The sequence below is a fragment of the Schistocerca piceifrons genome, chromosome 5 (genome assembly GCF_021461385.2).
Source record: "Schistocerca piceifrons isolate TAMUIC-IGC-003096 chromosome 5, iqSchPice1.1, whole genome shotgun sequence".
NCBI lineage: Eukaryota > Metazoa > Arthropoda > Insecta > Orthoptera > Acrididae > Schistocerca > Schistocerca piceifrons.
In genome coordinates, this window is record NC_060142.1 from 679,485,033 (window position 1) to 679,505,715 (window position 20,683).

Here is a 20,683-nt window from a genome sequence, read left to right on the forward strand (position 1 = left end):
GTGCTCTTTTAAATTCTAATATTAGATCCTCTATGTCTTCCTTATCGACTCAAATTTCTTCTTCTATAAAATCATCAAACAAGTCCCCCCCCCCCCCTCCCTTCGTAGAGGCCTTTATTGCACCCTTTCCGTCTATCTGCTCTTTTCTCTGTGTTTGACAGTGAAATTTTCACTCCGTTTTAATATTTCCACACTTGTTTTAATTTCTGCGAAGTTTGTTTAGACTTTTCTATATGCTAAGTCAGTTCTTCCGACAATCATTTCTTTTTCGATTTCCGCACTTTTTTCTGCAGCCATTTCGGTTTGGCTAACCCCACACTTCCTATTTATTTCATTCCTAAGTGATTTATATGATGTCTTCCGTCTTTCCCTGAACATTTTTGTGCTTCCTCCTTTTGTTGATCAGTTGAAATATTCCTTCCGTTACCCAAGGTTTTTCAGAGTGACCTGTGTTTGATTGTCCTATATCTGTGATTGCCCTTTTGTAGAAATGTCCACTCTTTTTCAACTGAACTGTCTATTGTGATAGCCCATATTGTAGTAACCACATCTTTGAAGAACTTCAAACGCGTTTCGTCATTCCTCAGTATTTCAGTATAACCACTTCCTTCTACACTGATACTTTCGTACTTTTCGCCTGAATTTCACTCTACTCTTGAAAATTACCAAATTATGATCTGAGTCTATATCTGCTTCTGGTTACGCCACCCAATTCAAAATCTGATTTCGGAACCTCTGTCTGACCATGATGTAATGCAGCTCGTTTCTTCATGTGTCTTTGAGTTTTTTTCAAGTATCGCTCCTTGTCTTGTGTCTCTTGAGCGGAGTATCCATTACTACCATCTGAAATATACTGCAGAATTCAAGCAATCTTTCTCATCTCTCGTTCCTACAGCCTAGACCGTATCCTTCTACAACCGTTTCTTCTACTTCTTCCCCTACAACCGCCTTCCAATCTCTCATGATTCTTAAATTTTCATTTCCCGTTACATACTGTACTGTCCGTTCAATACACTCATATACTTCCTCTGTCTTTTCATCTTCTACTTGCGACGTCGGCACGTATACCTGAGCTATCGTTGTCGGCGTTGGTTTGCTGTCGAATCTGGCGAGAACAACCCTATCACTGAACGGTTCATAGCAGCTCACTCTCTGCCATATTTTCCTATTCATAACGAATCCTGGTTGAGTTACACTATTTTCTGCCGCTGTTGATGTTACCCTGTATTCATCTGAGCAGAAATCCTTATCTCCTTTCCATTTCACTTCACTGACCCCCACTGTATCTAGATTGAGCCCATGCATGACCCTTTTCAGATTTTCTAGCTTTCCTACTACGTTCAACCTCCGTGCTCCGACTCGGACAATATTATTCCTTCGTTGGTTATTTCATTTTTTTTTCTCACGGTCACCTTCTCCTTGTGAGTCCCCTTCCCGGAGGTACCGATGGGCAACTAATCTGGAATCCTTTTCCAGCTGACGCTTTTTCAATTATTGGCCACATGTCCTGTGGATACATGTGGATACACATTACATGCCTTTAGTGCAGTGGTTTTTATTGCCCTCTGCATCCTCACACCGTTAATAATTGCTAATTCTTCCGCCTCTGCGGAGTGAGGGTGACTTCTTATGCTGTAAGTCTTTGCTCCCCACTACCAATGATCTTTATTCAAATTTTAAGCAGTAGCTGAGTTTGGACCCAGGACCAATGATGTTTTTGATTGCTAATCAAAGACGTTACACTTAGATCACGAGCCTAGGGATAGTGCCTTCCATGCGGAAGTATCACAGCACCTTTTTTCAACAGGACAACGATCGTCTACACATGGCACGTGTCTCTATCAACTGTCTTCGTGGTGTTGAGATACTCTAGCAAGATTCCCAGATCTGTCCTCGATAGAATGTAAGTGGGGTCAGCTCGGACCTCAGCTCTGTCCCAGGACATATAAAGGACCAGTAACATCACTTGCGGCCCAGCTTGCCGCAGGAGAGAATACATCGGCTTCTGGCACTCTCCAATTGAATCAGTGCATGTATCCATGCCAGAGAAGGTGTAACGTCATACCGATAAGTGGGTCCATACTGCCAAATTCTTTGTACGTTTTAATCTATTTTGAATTCACTGAAATAACGTCACAATTTCTCTCACAACATGTTTTATTGTGTGTTCTCTAGATGCTTCACTTTTTGTCAGGCAGTGTAGTTGAATTAGAGAAATAAAAAAAACACATCTAACACTGGCTACGATTAACCAAAACATGCAATACAGAAATTTTTTTGGCCAAGAGTTCAACAATGACATACTATCACGAGGAAACTCGAAAGAAAAAGACGGGAACAGCTGGGTCTCAAGCGAGAAAACAAGGTCATAGCAAACAAATGAAGCAACATTGGCACAGAGTAAGACCAGCCAACGCTTCTAGTTACTTTGCTCAATTCTAAATACGACTGCTCAGATAAAAAATAAATTACCATCATCATTTCATTTACTGCTGGTCTTTCCACCTTGGGTCCTGTCCTACAATTTCATTATTTAGAATATGAATGCTGAATGATTGATGTATATCTTCCTCACATATTATGTTTCTCTTTGCTCTACCTAGGGTGTAGGTGCTACATTTTCCTTGCTTCGAATCATGATCCAGTTCCATACACACTACAGATTACGTCGTAACATTGTCATATTTTATCATAGCTTAGATTCTTACCTTCTTTTGCGGGGTTGTGCTCTTTGTACTACATATTTTATCAAATTTGTAGATTTTTTGTTTAATGTCAAATAGCCCAAGTATCACAGGTTACAAACACGGAAGGTAATTCCAAACATCAGCTTGATTAATGGGTTTGTTACATGACAAACTAGCAGCAGACTCAGGATGAACCGTAGAATATCGCAGAACCTCTTACTCCACAAGATTCCATGTAAGTGCTTTTCCATTATTTCCTGAATTTCAAACAGAGCTAGTTGAAATGCATTACAGCAGTGAAGAAACTTTATGTAGAAGTCTGTAAGTGTAATGCATCACTTATGCGATCCAGTAATGATAAACTTGAACATTTGAGAAATGATTCAAATAAATTCCAACTTACGTATGTTACTATAAAGAGATCACTTATTAACAAAACTAGAAAGGACACGAAAACGAAATTTTATAAACTGGTGGCAGCACCTGGGCTGTAGGATGGTTGCGAGGGCTGTGCTGTGAACAGAAGGCATACGAGAGTTACTGAAACTGCGGAGTCTAATTTCCTAAGCAGAACAGTTGGATACTTACTACAAGAGAAAATTAGAAAAGAAAACACCTGAACGGAATTATGAGGAAACAGAAGAATAAATAACAAGCTATACGTATAGCTTTTGCAAATAGAAGACAAAAGGCCTGTGTACAAAACCGACTGGTGGGAGAGATGTTGGACGCCTGAGGAAGAAATGGGAAGTTTGATCATGAGATTCCTGTTTCATAAGAATGTCTGCAAGCCCCATCGTGGAGATAGTGTGATAACGGTGAGTTTAAGCCTGGGCGAATGTTTGTTTGACATTAAAGAAATAAATAATGTCGTAAATATTTACTACCATATGAAATACTCTGTTGTGGTCGAATTATTATCACAAAGTGAGGTGTTGATAATAACCTTACGTCTGCTTCAAAATTTACCAGATACTTTCTAAAAACAAAACAAGTTTGAGTTTAAACAATTATTATGTAAAAATGTAAATTATTACATACTAATTTTGATGATAACTTATCACGTTATATGGTAATATACAATCGTAGCCCATTGTAATGAATACGCCTGATTAAAAATGTTAGTAGATTTTGGGTGAACCCGGCGAGGCTATGTAAATGTGAACAGTGTTAATTAATCGAAAGGAATAATGTATAGTGACTTCACCTTACCTTTCATGAAAATAGGCAGCTGGGTGAGAAGCGTGTAGAACCCCCAGTTCTCTGTGAAGTTGGCAACGATGATGGCCCAGACGGGCATGGAAGTCAGGAAGCGACCCCAAGGATATGGTCCAACCTGGGGAGAAACTTCGCATCTCATGTATCGATTTATAGCAAGAATTAAGATAGGTTATATTCCCACACTTCTGTGTAGAACACCACTTGACAAGGAACTCTTTGCAATTAGTCCAGGACCGACAAGATCAGGATTCGCTCAGTGCAATGAAAGAATGACGGACAGAACTTGAATTTATTGTATCATCTTCAGATTTTCTCATAGGCAGTGTCCATTATTTGTTTCATAATTAAATCAAAGAAAAATTGTATCTAAAGAAAGAATTCAGAGACAAATATGCATCAGCTTATGTAAGCTGTATCTTTGAAACGAATAGGCAAGTATTGCAGGTGTTTTCAAAACTCCTTTTCTCAGTGTGGCAGTAATACGACTGTCTTGGCGTTCTTATTCTGAAAAAAGTTGTAATTTCACTTGACGGTTTTCGGTTTTCGTTGGTTGCTTTTTTACAGTATTCGTAAAGGTCTAATTCAATAACATTGCCTCGATTACTTGGCTCCAATTTTAGTAATTAGCCACAATCAGAAAATACAATTGGTTTTCAGAATATTGTCGTGGTCGTGCTACTGCCAACAATGAATTTCGTGAAGGTCGATACGACCAAAATCGGTTGTTTTCAAAAATCATCTATTCTGTGAGCAACATGACTGGTGAAGACCAGCATGTGACGTACTGCGAGGCAGAGTCACTCCTAGTAACTCTGGGGACTAAAGCACACTTAGTATGAAGAAAACAGTCTTAATCGCGTTTTTTATTTATTTAGTGCCAAAAACAAAAACATAAAATAAAATAAAAAATAAAAAAATGCGATTAAGACTGTTTTCTTGATACTAAGTTAATTTTATACCAATCGCGGCTACTCCACAACCATGTTTTCCAAACATCTAAAGCACACTGCCTCACAAAAAAAGGGAATCACCCACATGGAGAGGAGGAAACAAAATAAAACTTCGCTGTTTGGGAGAGTGTGTGATGTTATTTCAGTGATTATACGAGGCGTGACAATAAAGTAATAAGACTGATTTTCTTTGCAAGATGTGGCAACCTTGCAGGCTTGCGTCGACACAATATCTTTGACCTTAGTCTATAAGCTGCTTCTAGTCCAAGCAGCACATCGATGCAACTGCTCAGTCGTGAGTTGTGCTGTAATAAGTTATAGGTGTTCGTGTCTCTCGTCATGGAAATAGAACCGCATAACATTGCGCGACGTTATGTCATTTCTTTTTGCGTTAAACTGGGTGAAAACGCTACGACAACTTACGGTAAGCTTTAGAACGCTTTTGGAGAGGTGGTTATGTAAAGAGCTCAAGTTTTTCTTTGGCATAAAATGTTTAGTGACGGCAGAACGAATGTTGAAGATGAAGACCGCAGTGAACGACCATCAACCTCACGGATGGATGTCAACTTGCCAGGGTGCGTGAACTCGTAAAATCTGATCCTGGACAATCAGTTAACTAATATTACTACAAATAAATTTTAGGAGGACTTTGTAAAAGATTTATTCGTGTCCGTGCCAACATTGATGATAAATGGGTTCTGCATAATGATAATGCGCCATCGCATACTGCTCTGTCAGTATAGCAATTTTTAACCTCAGAACAAATTTCAGCACTACCACACCCACCTTATTTGCCAGATATCGCTCCGTGTGACTTTTTTCTATCTCCAAGAGTCAAAACGGCGTTCAAGGGACACATTTTCAAAAACAAGATGTCCAAAAAGCTGTGACGAGGGTCTTGGAGGATATTACAGAAGATGAGTTTCAGAAATGTTACCATCAATGGCAGAAGCGCTGGAAAAAGTGTGTGCAGTCAGAAGGGAACGACTTTGAAGAAGACAACACTAAACTTAACTAAAACAGTAAACAACAATTTTTGTCACATCAGTCTCATTACTTTATTGTCTCACCTCGTACACTGAAGAGTGATAGAAGCTGGTACACCTGCCTAATATCGTGTAAGGCACACGCGAGCACGCAGATGTGCGACAACACGATGTGGCATGGACTCGACTAACGTCTGAAGTAGTGCTCGAGGGAACTGACGCCATTAATCCTGCAGGGCTGTCCATAAATCGGTAAGACTACGAGGGGTTGGAGACCCTATTTTGAACAGCACGTTGCAAGGCATCCCAGATATGCTCAATAATGTTCATGTCTGGGGAATTTAGTAGGCAGCGGAAGTTTTTCACTCAGAGAGTGTCTCTGGAGCCACCTTGTAGCAATTCTGGACCTGCGGGGTGTCGCATTGTCCTGCTGGAATTGCCCAAGTCCGTCGGAATGCACAATGGACACGAATGGATGCGGGTGATCAGACAGGATGCTTACGTGTGTGTCACCTCCCAGAGTCGTATCTAGACGTATCAGGGCCCCCATATCACTCCAACTGCACATGCCCGACATCAATACAGAGCCTCCACCAGTTTGAACAGACCCCTGCTTACATTCAGGGTCGATGGATTCATGAGGTCGTCTCCATACCTGTACACATCCATCCGCTCGATGCAATTTGAAACGAGACTTGTCCGACCAGGCAACATGTTTCCCGTCGTCAACAGTCCAGTGTCGGTGTTGACCGGTCCTCGCGAGGCGGAAAGCTTTCTGTCATCAAGGGTACACGAGTGGGCCTCTGGCTCCGAAAGCCCATATCGATGATGTTTCGTTGAAAGGTTCGCACGCTGACACCTGTTGATGGCTCAGCATTGAAATCTGCAGCAATTTGCGGAAGGGTTGCACTTCTGTCATGTTGTAAGATTTTTTTAAGTCGTCGTTGGTTCCATTCTTGCAGGATCTTTTTCCGGCCGCAGCGATGTCGGAGGTTTGATGTTTTACCAAATTTCTGATGAATGAAATGATAGTATGGCATTTATTGGCCGGGATATCCCCTTCGGGGTTCGGCCGCCGTATTGCAAGTCTTTTTAGTTGAAGCCACTTTGGCGACTTGCGCGTCAGTGACCATGAAAAGTATGATGAAGGACACACAACAGCCAGTCCGCTGCCGGGAATCAAACCTGGGCCCCCTTGCGTGGTAGGCGGTAACGCTACCGCTGCGCTACGGAGGCGGACACCGGGCTTCTGATATTGACGGTAGACTTGTGAAATGGTCGCAATCCCCACTTCATCGCAACCTCGGAGATGCTGTGTTCCATCGCTCATACGCCGACTGTAACACCACGTTCAAACTCACTCAGATCTTGATAACATGCCATTGTAGCAGCAGTAACCGATCTAACAACTGCGCCAGACACTTGTCTTATGCAGTCGTTGCTGACCGCTGCGCCGTATTCTGCCTGTTTACATATCTCTGTGTTTGTATATGCGTGCTTATACCAGCTTCTTTCAGTCTGAAATCAGCCCACTAATCGGTGTGAAATTGCACCCCGTCTAGCCTGGTTGCATGCATTTATTCGGTTGGGAAGAGCGTCATTAATCTGTTGTGTGTTCTCCCGCGCAAGCTGGTCCGCAAATCTTGTAACTAGTCCTTGATATCGTGTATACTGGCCATAAGACGGAGTTGACGTTGAAGCAGTTCCACATTACGTGCTACCGGCTATAGATCTGCTGATGTTGCTGGCCACGGTAGTACCTCAAGGTGGAGCAGACACGTCCCATGTGTGGACGAGCCTTGTCCTATTGAAAGCATTCGCGTGAGAGGTAACACCGGAAGACGCAGGATATCCATGACCAACAATCATGGCGTCAGAGTTCCGTAAATCAGTACCAGCCCTGATCTTAAGTCACACAGACGATTCCCGACACCAAGATGCCAGGAGTATCCGTGCTGAAACATCCCCTTAGAAAAATTAATGAGTTACTGTGCTGATAAACCTCTTACGTTATTTGATTTTCAAACAGCTGAGCAGAACTGAACGTACTCAGCCATTTCTCTCTTTACTTATTCTGATCAACACTAAACCGACACACAATATTTTTAGCGCAATGCAATCTGACTTTCAATAATCCCTACAAAAGAATGGCCCTGACTAACCATAACCTATACCTTTCATGAATCACTTACCTCACAAAAATCTTCGTTACTCGATCTACTGCAATACAGCGAGCGCCAATACTGCCAGCTCAATAAAAGATTCTAACTACTGATAGACATAGTTAGCAAATGAAAGATTTTGATACAGAACAAACAATGTATTTACCTTAATAGTGTTCAAAAGTCATAATATATACATCAGTTCATGATATCCAGTATTACAAATTTACTCTTTCTGACTGACACACGTCCAGATCGTCGCTCTCAAAACTCCTTCATCTCTCTCCCCACATCCACCACTGCTGGCGGCTCACCTCCAACTGCGCAACGCTACGTGCTGTTCACATCCAACTGCCCAACACTACACAAGCGAATATTCCAACAATGAGTCCAACCAGCCACAGACTGCACACAGCACAATCAGTGATTTTCATACAGAGCGCTACGTGGCGTTACCAACATAAAAAACCTAAGCAGCCTACTTACATTGCCTCTTCAAAACAATGAAAGAAAGAACTTCTCCCCTGGTCGCTGTCATATCATCCGGGATAGTGAAAAACCGCGATTCATCGCTGAACGCAATGTGACGCCATTCATCAGCAGTTCTTGGTTCCCATTCGTGGAATCACTCGAAATGCAGCTGTTTGTACTGTGGAGTGTACTACAGCCTATGCGTTGGACGGCAATTCCCAAGTCCGGCTGATGTTAGTCTCCGCCCACCTGTATGGGATGACACAGAATATTGCGGGGAGCTATTACTTGTGTTCGGAAAGCATGCGCAGATGTCAAGAGGTTATGAAGTGTTTGGCGGACAATACGGTGGTCCTTGCTTGTGGCGGTCAGACGTTGATGACGAGTATGCCCTACGACACATACGAGTAGATCAAGACGGCCTGTGCGCTGCCTGCGAACAGCAAGACGGGTGTACCAAGAGTAGTCACAACTACAGTGAACAACTAATATTGTGTAACACTGTGATGAGCCTGGTCACACGTTAGTGTTGCACAATGTGACTGTTTAGAATGTTTTTAATGTTATTTATGTGATGCTCAATACAAATTAGTGTTGGTAACAGACAAAATGCTCTACAGGTGTTGTGTGACTGGATGTAAGGGATATTATCCGACGGGACTAAAAGTGCAAGTTTCTTTCATTTACGAAGGCACAACAATTATTAGAAAAATGGAAACAGGCTATCTCAAGGGAAAATTTGACTATCAGCGAAACAACAAAAGTAATTCATTTAAATTCCTTTTTGTTTCTACTGTAAAAATTTACACATGTCTTGGCACTTAATGTGCTTCTGTTTTGCCGGTACTGTATTATTATTATTTTCATTAATCTGTCTTCAGTATTTTAGATTACAGCTGAAGACCGATCGCGCATTGTGCCCACTGATCTAGATATACTCTATGTAAGGATTTAATCCCTGCGGGTTCCCCATTTTGCTTTTCTTCGAGTGTTTGAATATGTTGTCATTGAAGTCACAGACGTTACAAGACATTAAACGCCAATTCCTTGTTGAGTCATGCGTGGAACAATTACCTGCGAACTTTTGCTTAAGACTTGTTATTGTTTCCTGTTCAGTTTTAGTTGCTCTCTTGCTTGAAAGTGAAGCCTGACACGACGTGCTCCACGTAACGTGTTTAGAGAGATGGTTCTGTTGTTGATTTAGAGCAGTACGTATGTGCGGGTTATTACTATGTCAATCGAGTTGGTCGTAGAAATTTAACAAGGCGCTGTGTAAACAGACTAACAGTGTTTCAACGGGAAGTTTCTCCAGTCTCAGTGGAAAAGAAGGCAGGAAGAACAGAGGTTTTCGTCTTATTATCAAGTGATTAGAGAAGGGTCACTATTTTTATGTTTTAGTATTTGGCCATTACAGAATAACAAGCGTGCTTTTTCAATAATGTCACTTGGGAAAGAACAGGTAGCCTAATATAAATGGCTGGACAACCGAGGACGTTAAGGTAGTTCAACTAATAGTTCATTAAGATCACCGGAAGTACTAAGAATTTACTAATATGAAACTTTCTATAATAACTGTTTTAGACTAGTGCCTCTCTAATTAAGCCATCTTTTTCCTTACAAGTTCTAGTATATTAGTGTACGAAATAATTGATGTAAGAGTTTGTGTTGTTATTGATTATGTCACTAGAAACATAATATTTAGCCAGAAAAAAAGGCTTTTCTAGAAGTGCCTATCAGTAGAAACTGTTCTTGGGTGGAAAAGGCTCTTTGTAGGTGGGCTACTCAGCGCACAGGCCTTCTTAATCTAGGTACCCTCACGTACCCAAACAGTCAACATCGTCCATGCATGTCACATCCGAATGGCCCACAGATTTTATGCTAAACGATTTGAAAGTCGGCTAAATAGAGACCCGCAATGAGGTTCCTTTCGAACTCTGTCAGGTGCTGATAACGACGTCTCATACGAGTACACGTCATTTCCGGGTCCTTCAGACTGGTCAGTAAATACCTAACGCTGTTCGCGCCCCTTGCATACTCTACCAGGCCAGGTAACAATGTTAAACATGAACAACACTAATGCATTTTGCTGGCTGTATTACCTGTCTCAAAGTATTGCTGCTCTAATCATTTACATTCCCTGCCTATGGTGCGTGCGTGTACAATGACATCCGGATAATTCCTCTGGGTGCTTCATTTGTTTAAGGTAGTGTACATTCGATTTCGGCGAATATTTAGTTCTAAAACAGATCTGTATCCGATGAGTCCACATAATTCGATGGAAACTCAAAAACAGACTATTATTGCTTGTTGTAAGAAAATCCGCAATAAATTCAACATAGAAATTGCAACCGATTGAGGTGGCGCAGTGATCAGCACCCTGGACTCGAATTCCAAGGGACGACGGTTCAAACCCCCGTCCAGCCATCCTGATTTGCATTTCTCCTGATTTCCCTAAATGGCTTCAGGCAAATGCCGGGATGGTTCCTCTGAAAGGGTACGGCCGACTTCCTTCCCCGTCCTTCCCTAATACGGTGGGATCGATGACTTCGTTGTTTGGTCCCCTCCCCCAGATCAACCAACCAACCAGAAACTGCAGTGTCGGTATACATCACAACAGGAGACGTAACTTGGATATATTCGTACCAACCAGAAAACAAGCAGCAGTTGAACTATTTTAGTGTTTCAAAGTGAACTGAAACCATCAAAACTGGTTCGTCCAGGAAGCCCTTGAAAGAAAGCCTCGCTTGTTTAATTGATTTTACTGGACATGTCGCGATCACTGCCTTAGACAATCAAACAATAGTTAATGCTGATAGGTATACAACCAGTTTGAAAGTTGTCTGTTACATCTGCAACTCTTCAGATTTGATTTGCTGCTTTCACTATTCAGTGTTTTCAAATATTAGTTACCGCAGGTTCACTGCAAATCTGCAGTTCTGTGCCTAGTTTATCGATTGTGAATAATGTAAGTCAGTCCATAGAGTAGAAGTACACCCTGAGTGCGCATTCGGATGCGCAGAATTGATTTTGTGTTGTCAACATACATTGCACAGTGGTCACAGTAGGTTTGCCCGTAATGCATACTCTAAATTTTGAATGTCATTATATTCCTACAGTACACACAGATTTCCTTCGCAGGTGCTGTGGACTTGGTATATGCATTTTGTAGACACCAGACACCATAACAATTTGGAGTTAATACTTGGAATAATCTGGATTCTTCTCTTTGCAGAGCAAAACAAACGACCATTACATCAGAGCACCATCACGTCAGCGTGTATTTACACTTTCCGTCATGACACACCACTTCAGTTTACTTAGCCTGTAAGTGGGCTGCTTCTATGTTGGCAGCGTTGTGTACCGCTTTGCATTGGATCTCTGACTGCGCTTTCTTTGTAAGAGACTCTGTGATTGGTTGGACTCGTTGGAAGTTAATCGCCAGTAGTGTTTGGCAGTTGGAAGTTGGTCGCCAGCAGTGATGGAAGTACTGTTGGGCAATTGGAGGTGAACAGCCAGCAGTGATGGACGTTAGATGTGAGAAGTTAGCACTGATGAAGGGTAGAGGTCTGAAGTGTTAGCGCAGGCTAAGGATCTCTACATCTTCGACTTTGAGATTGAATATAGTTCATGATTATATACCTTTGTACTAGATGTCAATGACGATTTATATTCGTGTCTGAACTGGCTGTCACATTATCAAGGTAAAAAAAAATGTTATTTGGTTTGTAACAAAATCTTTCCTTTGCTAACCACATGCCAATAAGTAGTTAGTAGCTTTAGTAGTTAGAATCTTTTATATAGCTAGCAGTATTGACACTCGCTGTATTGCAGTAGTTCGCGTGATGAAGACTTTTGTGAGGTAAGTGCTTAATGAAATGTATATGCTAGGATACTGTGGGTCTCAGTCATTCAGCAATTTAAGGACAGCCACACTCATTTAAATAAAGAAGTTTCAAGCCTCATACTGAATGGCGAAAGTGAGGTTATGAGTCACCATCCGTAACATAAAAAGTCAGAATATAGGATGGGAATTAAGGAACTAGCGACGACAAAGTTTATAACGTCCAAAGCAAACTTCAGAACATGCTTTTGATGAGTTTTATGGTCAAGTGCTGGGAACTGTTGCCTTATGCATCGCCATTACTGGTCCTGCACCCGGTATTATGGTTTGGTGTGGAAGTGGATTCCACTACCGCACCCCCTTGTACACATTGCCAGTACACTAACCATTCAGCGTTACATTTCTGAAGTCTTGGAGCCTGTTGTGCTCCCACTCCTTGGGGACTTGCCGACGACCACATTGTAACAGGATAATCAAAACATCGACATTTCCGACCATCGACATATACTTACCACCGAAAATATACACATTCAGATATATGAAACAATAGTTATAAAAGAAGAAATGGAGCCTATCTATCTTATTCATTGTTTTTTTTACACCACTAATAACGTCCCATATCACTCCAACTGCACACGCCCCACAGCATTACAGAGCCTCCACCAGCTTGAACGTTCCCTGCTGACATGCAGGGTCCATGGATTCATGAGGTTGTACTCGTCCATACTTTCGATACAAGTTGAAACGAGACTCATCCGACCAGGTAACGTGTTTCTAGTCATCAACAGTCCAATGTGTGTGTTGACGGGCCCAGGCGATGCGTAAAGCTTAGTGTCATGCAGTTATCGAGGTTACAAGAGAGAGTCTTTGACTCTGAAAGCCCAAATCGATGATGTCTCGTTGAATGTTTCGCACGCTGACACTTGTTGGTGACCCAGCATTGAAATCTGCTCCAATTTGCGAAAGGGTTGTACTTCTGTCGTGTTGAACGACTCTCTTCAGTTGTCATTGGTCACTGCTTTGCAGGACCTTTTCCAGCCGTAGCGATGTCGGAGATTTGATATTTTACCGGATTCCTGATACTCGTGGTACACTCGTGAAATGGTGGTACGAGAAAAATCCCACTTCATCGCTGCCTCTGAAATGCTGTGCCTCATTGCTCGTGGAGTGACTATAACACTACATTCAAACTCACTTGAATGTTGATAATCTGCCACTGTAGCAGCCAGTAACCGATCTAACAACTGCGCCCGACACTTCTTGTCTTATATAGGCGTTGCCGACCGCAGCGACATATTCTGCCTGTTTACATATCTCTGTATTTGAATACGCATGACTATACCACTTTCTTTGACGCTTCAGTGTATAATTCCCTACTCTGTTTTTCAGCAGAGTCACCGTTTAATGTGATAGTCTTAAGCCACCTTATTGAGAATTATTGTATGCAGGCATGGTAACACTCTGCTGGTAGATGTCGGTGCCAGCGTCTTGCTGCGTCAATACCCTTCCCATCATTCTCGTACTGCTTCCTGCAGAGAGCTCCCTTCATTGGGAGAAACAGATGGAAGTCGGGAGGTGCGAGATCCGGGCAATGGAGTGGATGAGGAAAAACAGTCCATTGTAGTCTTATGAGCTCCTCTGGAGTGCGCAGGCTTGCGTGGGGCTTTGCATTATCATGGAGAAGAAGTTCGTTTGCATTTTTGTAACGGCGAACACGCTGAAGTCGTGTCTTCAGTTTTCTCAGGCTGTATGTGGCTGACCGTCACGCGGCAGTTCGGACAGGTTTGCTCGACCTTGTTGCGATGATGGCAAACGCCTCGCCCAACGACTCACCGTGGTTTTGTTCACTGCCAGGTCTCTGTAGACATTCTGCAATCCCCTATGAATATCTGCGATGGTCTGGTTTACCGTCAACAGAAACTCAATGACAGCTCTCTGCTTGGAAAGCGCCTTCCTTATAGGAGCCACGCTGAAGGCTACCTACAGCTCCTCTGCCTATAGGAACTTCATGAAACTATAGCTACTGATGCTAAATCGCATCGAAGTGAAATCGATTATGCAAATTACACATTTTTGCAACCGATATTGACCGAGAAAAAAAATGTATTACCTTACTTATTGCAGTCCCTCGTACTCAGTTTGCATTAATTGAAATATGTTTCACGGATCACTAGCTAATTAGCTTCAGTCACATGCAGTAATTGTAATTAAGGGGCGTAGGACGTCAAACGGGCCGACTTGGAGCAGGAGAGGCACCACAGGACATTTTAATTTCCACTGTCTATACTTTTACAAATAAATTCATAAAACTTTAACAGCATGACCAGGAAGGATTCAGGATTCATACTCATAGCAGTGGAAGCTCAAAAACGTAACAAAACACTTTTTTTTTACATGTGAAATTTCATCATTTTTTTCACTTACTACTGGCTGCATTTGTTGCTATAGCTACACTTTTCTTCCTAAGTAAGAGAGATTCTTCGATGACTTTTGCACAGCATACAAACCATAGTTACAGGTGTATGAAACTCTAGAAGTTATTTAATTTATGAAAAAATGAATGAACTGTTACATTTTAAACTTCATGTTTAGAAAAAACTCAAGTTTTATAGTTAATTATCTCAATTTTTTCCACAGTTTTTCAATAGATTTGGAAATTTCTAGAGTTTCATACACCTGTAACTACTGTTTGTATGCTATGAAAAATTCATCGAAGAATCTCTCTTACTTAGGAAGAAAAGTGTACCTATAGCAACAAATGCAGCCAGTAATAAGTGAAAAAATGATGAAATTTCACATGTAAAAAAAGGTATTTTGCTACGTTTTCGAACTTCCACTGCAAAGACTGTGAGTCCTCAATCCTTCCTGGTCATGGTGACAAAGTTTTATGAATTTATTTATAAAAGTATAGACACAGGAAATTAAAATGTCCTGTGGTGCCTCTCCTGCTCCAAGTCGGCCCTTTTGACGTCCTACCCCCCTTAAAATGTCAATTGGACCCGTAAGAGTGAAATACGTATGGCTGTTCGACACCGCCGCGGACTCCGTGAGACACCTACAGCGTCGTGGGACCAGGTTGATCCCTGGTCGCACAGTGTCATTCAAATTCAGGGTGCACACTTTCGTTGGAAGTGTCTGGAAGGATCGTGGACGGCACTCACCTGCGTGTTGGGGTGATCGCCCACAGCCTCGCTGATATACTTGCACTCCCTTGGGTCGATTCGGGAGTCGAACTCTGGACCACGCCTAACCAGCAGCGCCCACGCCAAGAACCAGAGCATCCCGACTGCGCCTGCAGCATCCAACAGCATTCGCGATCAGAAGAGACTCGATTCATCACGAAGGGTGGGTAACATGGCGCAGCAATTAGTACGAACGTCGCATTCCAAATGTTTAACATATTATTCCACCTGTGTTTCACTTGCAAAATAAATGGCTCTGAGCACTATGGGACTTAACTGCTACGGTCATCAGTCCCCTAGAACTTAGAACTACTTAAACCTAACTAACCTAAGGACAGCACACAACAACCAGCCATCACGAGGCAGAGAAAATCCCTGACCCCGCCGGGAATCGAACCCGGGAACCCGGGCGTGGGAAGCGAGAACGCTACCGCACGACCACGAGATGCGGGCTGCAAAATAAATAAATAAAAAATATTAAAAAACAAAAAAATCAACATTTGAAATAATTTAGAAATATAGGAAGCACATAAAGTAACCCTTTACATTTATTTCATTTCATCTTTGCTTGGTTTGTTTGCGATTTACAAACTCTCGATTATTGTATTATGTTTATATCCCACTTCCTAGAGCCAAAAGTCTGCATAGAACCTTTGGCAAGGTATGCATAAACTCTTCGTTCTATATAATTTTCCTCTCTCGATACGTGGAGTAAAAATCATAGAGGATAGCAAAGGAATGAATATAGCAAGGAGGTTCAAATGGATGTAGGTTGCGGTAGATGCGGAGACAAAGAGGCTTGCACAGGATAGATTAGTATGAAGAGCCGCATCAAGCCAGTCTTTGGACTGAAGACAGCATCAAGGGGAGACACGTTTGCAGTTGTTCGCACTATACACCCGCCCATTTTGAGTACGGCTAGGCAATGTCAAGCTGGCTTCATCCTGAATATTGGTTTGTACGCCGCGCTGCCTTATTAGACACGGTTCTATTGAAGGCGGTGTTCCTTTGCTGTCCTCTGATGTTTATCATACTCAGCCAGTCGTAAGGTGATCTGCCGTTTAATTGGATTCTAAACCACTGTGGAAGTTGGGATTGTCACATATACAAACAGTTCTCAAGGATTAAAACGGCAATAAGGGACACAGAAAGAAACCTACCCTATGAGAAAAGAAACCACATAAGACGATGAAATTATTCGAATAGGACGGAAATCTGGTGTACATGTACAGGGAAACAAATGGTGACAGTATAAAAAAAAAAACCTTCGCAAATTCAGCAAGTCAGTAACTCGTTGGTCCAAGTCTGATCCTTATGCAAGCAGCTGTTCGGCTTGGCGTTGATTGACAGAGCTGTTGTATATCCTGCTGAGGGATATCGATCCAAATTCTGTCCAGCAGGCGCGTTAGATCGTCAAAATCCCGAGCTGGCTGGAAATACCAGCCCATAACGCTCCGAAAGTTCTCAACTGGGAAGAGGTCCAGCGACCTTGCTGACCAAGGTAGGATTTGGCATGCACAAGGACAAGCAGTAGAAACCCTCGCCGTATGCGGGACGGCATTATCTTCTGAAATGTAAGCCCAGGATGGCTTGCCATGGGCGACATCTTGACGATATCTCGGTCACTTTGGATAATGGTGATGAAATCAACTTCCGAAACCTTCACGTATCTTTCGTGCCATCAAGGAATATCGCACCGATTACTCCGTGACTGGACACTGCACGCCACACAGTCACTCTCTGAGGGTGAAGCGACTTCTCGATCGCAAAATCGGATTCTCAGCGACCCAAATGAGACAATTTTACTTGTTGACGAACCCATCCAAACGAAAGTGAGCTTTGTCGTTAAACCAAACCGTACATGCACATACTAATTCCTATCATGCCCCATGGCCAACTGTGCAGTTTGAACGTCCTAAAGCAAAGCCGTTCAGAAGTTATAACGTTTTTATTTCATTTCTTTCTTCTTTCTTTCTTTCACTTACGCCATAGTCCCGCAGCGATCGCAGGGTCCGCGTGGTTAGAACGGATTTGGCAAGGTTAGTTTTAGGGGTGGCTGGCTGCCCTTCCTGCCGCCACGCCGTACCCCCGGGGATGGAATCTTTGTATCCCAGCTGTCTGCATCCAGTGTAAATCGTGAAATAGCGCGAACGTGTTTCAACTGAAGCGGAACATGGGGACCAGTCCGGTATTCATCTAGCGGGATGTGGAAAGCTGCCTAAAAACCACATCCAGGCTGCCCGGCACACCGGCCGTCGTCGTTAATCCGCCGGGCGGACTCGATCCGGGGCCGGCGCGCCTACCCGAGTCCAGGAAGCAGCGAACTAGCGCTCTCCTCACCCTTTCATATGGTTCAATAATTGTCACCCTGTACGTGATAGATGCTTGAGACTTGAAGTGCCCTCTGCAAACATATAGTCTCACTTGATCAAAGCACCTAGGCCTGGGTTTTAGACACAATCTACTACTGTTATCGATGCTGAAGTGCTGTTCGAATGCAGTTGGGGAGCCTCTGTAATACTGTTCGAGTTTAGGGCGAGTACCAAGTGGGCTGAGAAGTGAATCGGAATTTTGATTGAGGAGAGAGGCGTGCTAGGATAGTCCGGGATTGTGCAAAGCCTCTGATTCAAGATGGCGTAGTGGTCAGCGCACCTGCCCAGTGAGCAAGGGACCTTCGTTCAAATCCTGGCGTTGGTACAAACTTTCGTTCGCCGCTTCAGTATACACGTATACATCAGAATGGAAAAGTTTTCATGTGGCACACTTGTTCTACATTGTACACGAGTTGCTCACAGTAGTTGAGCAGTTTTCCCTGTAATGTGTTATTTATTCGTATACATTCTCGCAATTTTTTTCGTGGTTTCTTCAGTCTTTAACTCTTTTTGTTTATAAATTTTCTAATCGGCATTCTGTGATCTATGTACTGACACGTCCCATGTCCATGTAGTATGACTCGCATGGTCCCACGGAAGCTGACAGGTAAGTAAATTGGACACTGAAGCTATGACTTTGTAATTTGACGCTTCTCCAACTTAGACCCCATAGCCACTGAGCTACAGCCTTTTAGGCAGAGTTTGTTAAGATTCACTCTTTGTGTTCCCTCCAATTCTTTTACTCTCCCTATCTTTTGCAGTGAGTTTATACTTCACTGGGTATAAAACTAGCAGAAAAATAAATTCTTTCAGGCACTACTGAATTTTGCTACCGAACGAAAACATTTTTCAAAATAAAATATTGTACTTTATGGGCTGTACAGTTTTCACTTTATTACACTACTGGCCATTAAAATTGCTACACCAAGAAGAAATGCAGATGACAAACGAGTATTCATTGGATAAATATATTATACTAGAACTGACATGTGATTACATTTTCACGCAGTTTGGGTGCATAGATCCTGAGAAATCAGTACCCAGAACGATCACCTCTGGCCGTAATAACGGCCTTGATACGCCTGGGCATTGAGTCAAACAGAGCTTGGATGGCGTGTACAGGTACGGCTGCCCATGCAGCTTCAACACGATACCACAGTTCATCAAGAGTAGTGACTGGCGTGTTGTGACGAGCCACAATTGACCAGAAGTTTTCAATTGGTCAGAAATCTGGAGAATGTACTGGCCATGGCAGCAGTCGAACATTTTCTGTATCCAGAAAGGCCCGTACAGGACGTGCAACATGCTGTCGTGCATTATCCTGCTGAAATGTAGGGTTTCGCAGGGATCGAATGAAGGGTAGAGCCACGGGTCGTAACACATCTGAAATCTAACGTCCACTGTTCAAAGTGCCATCAATGCGAACAAGAAGTGACCGAGACGCGTAACCAATGGCAGCCCATACCATCACGACGGGTGATAGGCCAGTATGGCGATGGCGAATACACGCTTCCAGTGTGCGTTCACTGCGATGTCGCCTAACACGGGTGCGACCATCATGATGTTGTAAACAGAACCTGAAGTCATCCGAAAAAATGACGTCTTGCCATTCGTGCACCCAGGTTCATCGTTGAGTACACCATCGCAAGCGCTACTGTCTGTGATGCAGCGTCAAGGGTAACCGCAGCCATGGTCTCCGAGCTGATAGTCCATGCTGCTGCAAACGTCGTCGAACTGTTCGTGTAGATGGTTGTTGTCTTGCAAACGTCCCCATCTGTTGACTCAGGGATCGAGACGTGGCTGCACGATCCGTTACAGCCGTGCGGATAAGACGCCTGTCATCTCGACTGCTAGTGATACGAGGCCGTTGGGATCCAGCACGGCGTTCCGTATTACCCTCCTGAACCCACCGATTCCATATTCTGCTAGCAGTCATTGGATCTCGACCAACGCGAGCAACAATGTCGCGATACGATAAACCGCAATCGCGATAGGCTACAATCCGAGTTTTATGAAAGTCGGAAACGTGATGGTACGCATTGCTCCTCCTAACACGAGGCATCTTAACAACGTTTCTCAAGGCAACGCCGGTCAGCTGCTGTTTGAGTATGAGAAATCGGTTGGAAGCTTTCCTCATGTCAGCACGTTGTAGGTGTCGCCACGGGCCCTAACCTTGTGTGAATGTTCTGAAAAGGTAATCATTAGCATATCACAGCATCTTCTTCCTGTCGGTTAAATTTCGCGTCTGTAGCACGTCAGCTTCGTGGTGTAGCAATTTTAACGGCCAGTAGTGTAGTTATCTGGCAGTTTCGACGGCATAGTCATTATCAGCAGTCTGTATGTTGCTTGATAATGGCTATACAGACAAAATTGGTGAATAGCTAATAAACTGAAAACTGTACAACCAATAACAGGCGGTGTTTTCTTTTGAGAGACTAGGTTGCGTTGTGCTGCTACAGAACTCGCCAGTATAGGTGACGTGTAATTTGCAGCTGCTGTAGGCTCTCACCGAAGACGTAGAAGATGGCGGGCCAGCCGGCGCGCGCCGCGAGGAACCCGGAGGCGGTCATGGCGACCACAGTGCCCACGTAGCTGCCCGAGTAGCCGAGCGTGGCCAGGCGGTTTCGCTCGCCCGGCGGCGTCCAACGCCCCCACACGTCGTGCATCGCCGGGTACGACACGCCCTGCAAACGGCCAGAAATACTGCTGTACACGAGGCAATGTAAGCATCCTACGCCTTAGGAAAAAAAGTCCTAAAAATATTTTGTTCCACAGGGGTCAATGTTCGATCCACAACTGTTTATCATATTA

General features: G+C 43.2%; 1 protein-coding gene across 2 annotated transcripts in view; it reads right to left on the reverse strand.

The window, feature by feature from the left end:
• LOC124798495 (vesicular glutamate transporter 1-like) overlaps positions 1-20,683 on the reverse strand; it is a 92,005-nt gene that overhangs the window by 43,553 nt on the left and 27,769 nt on the right. For both annotated transcript variants that reach the window (XM_047261933.1, XM_047261932.1), the window contains exons 4-6: positions 20,382-20,556; positions 15,480-15,610; positions 3,900-4,023 (exon numbers count right to left, since the gene is read on the reverse strand). In XM_047261933.1, coding sequence (XP_047117889.1) covers positions 3,900-4,023; positions 15,480-15,610; positions 20,382-20,556 — 430 coding nt within the window. The remainder of the gene's footprint in view (positions 1-3,899; positions 4,024-15,479; positions 15,611-20,381; positions 20,557-20,683) is intronic.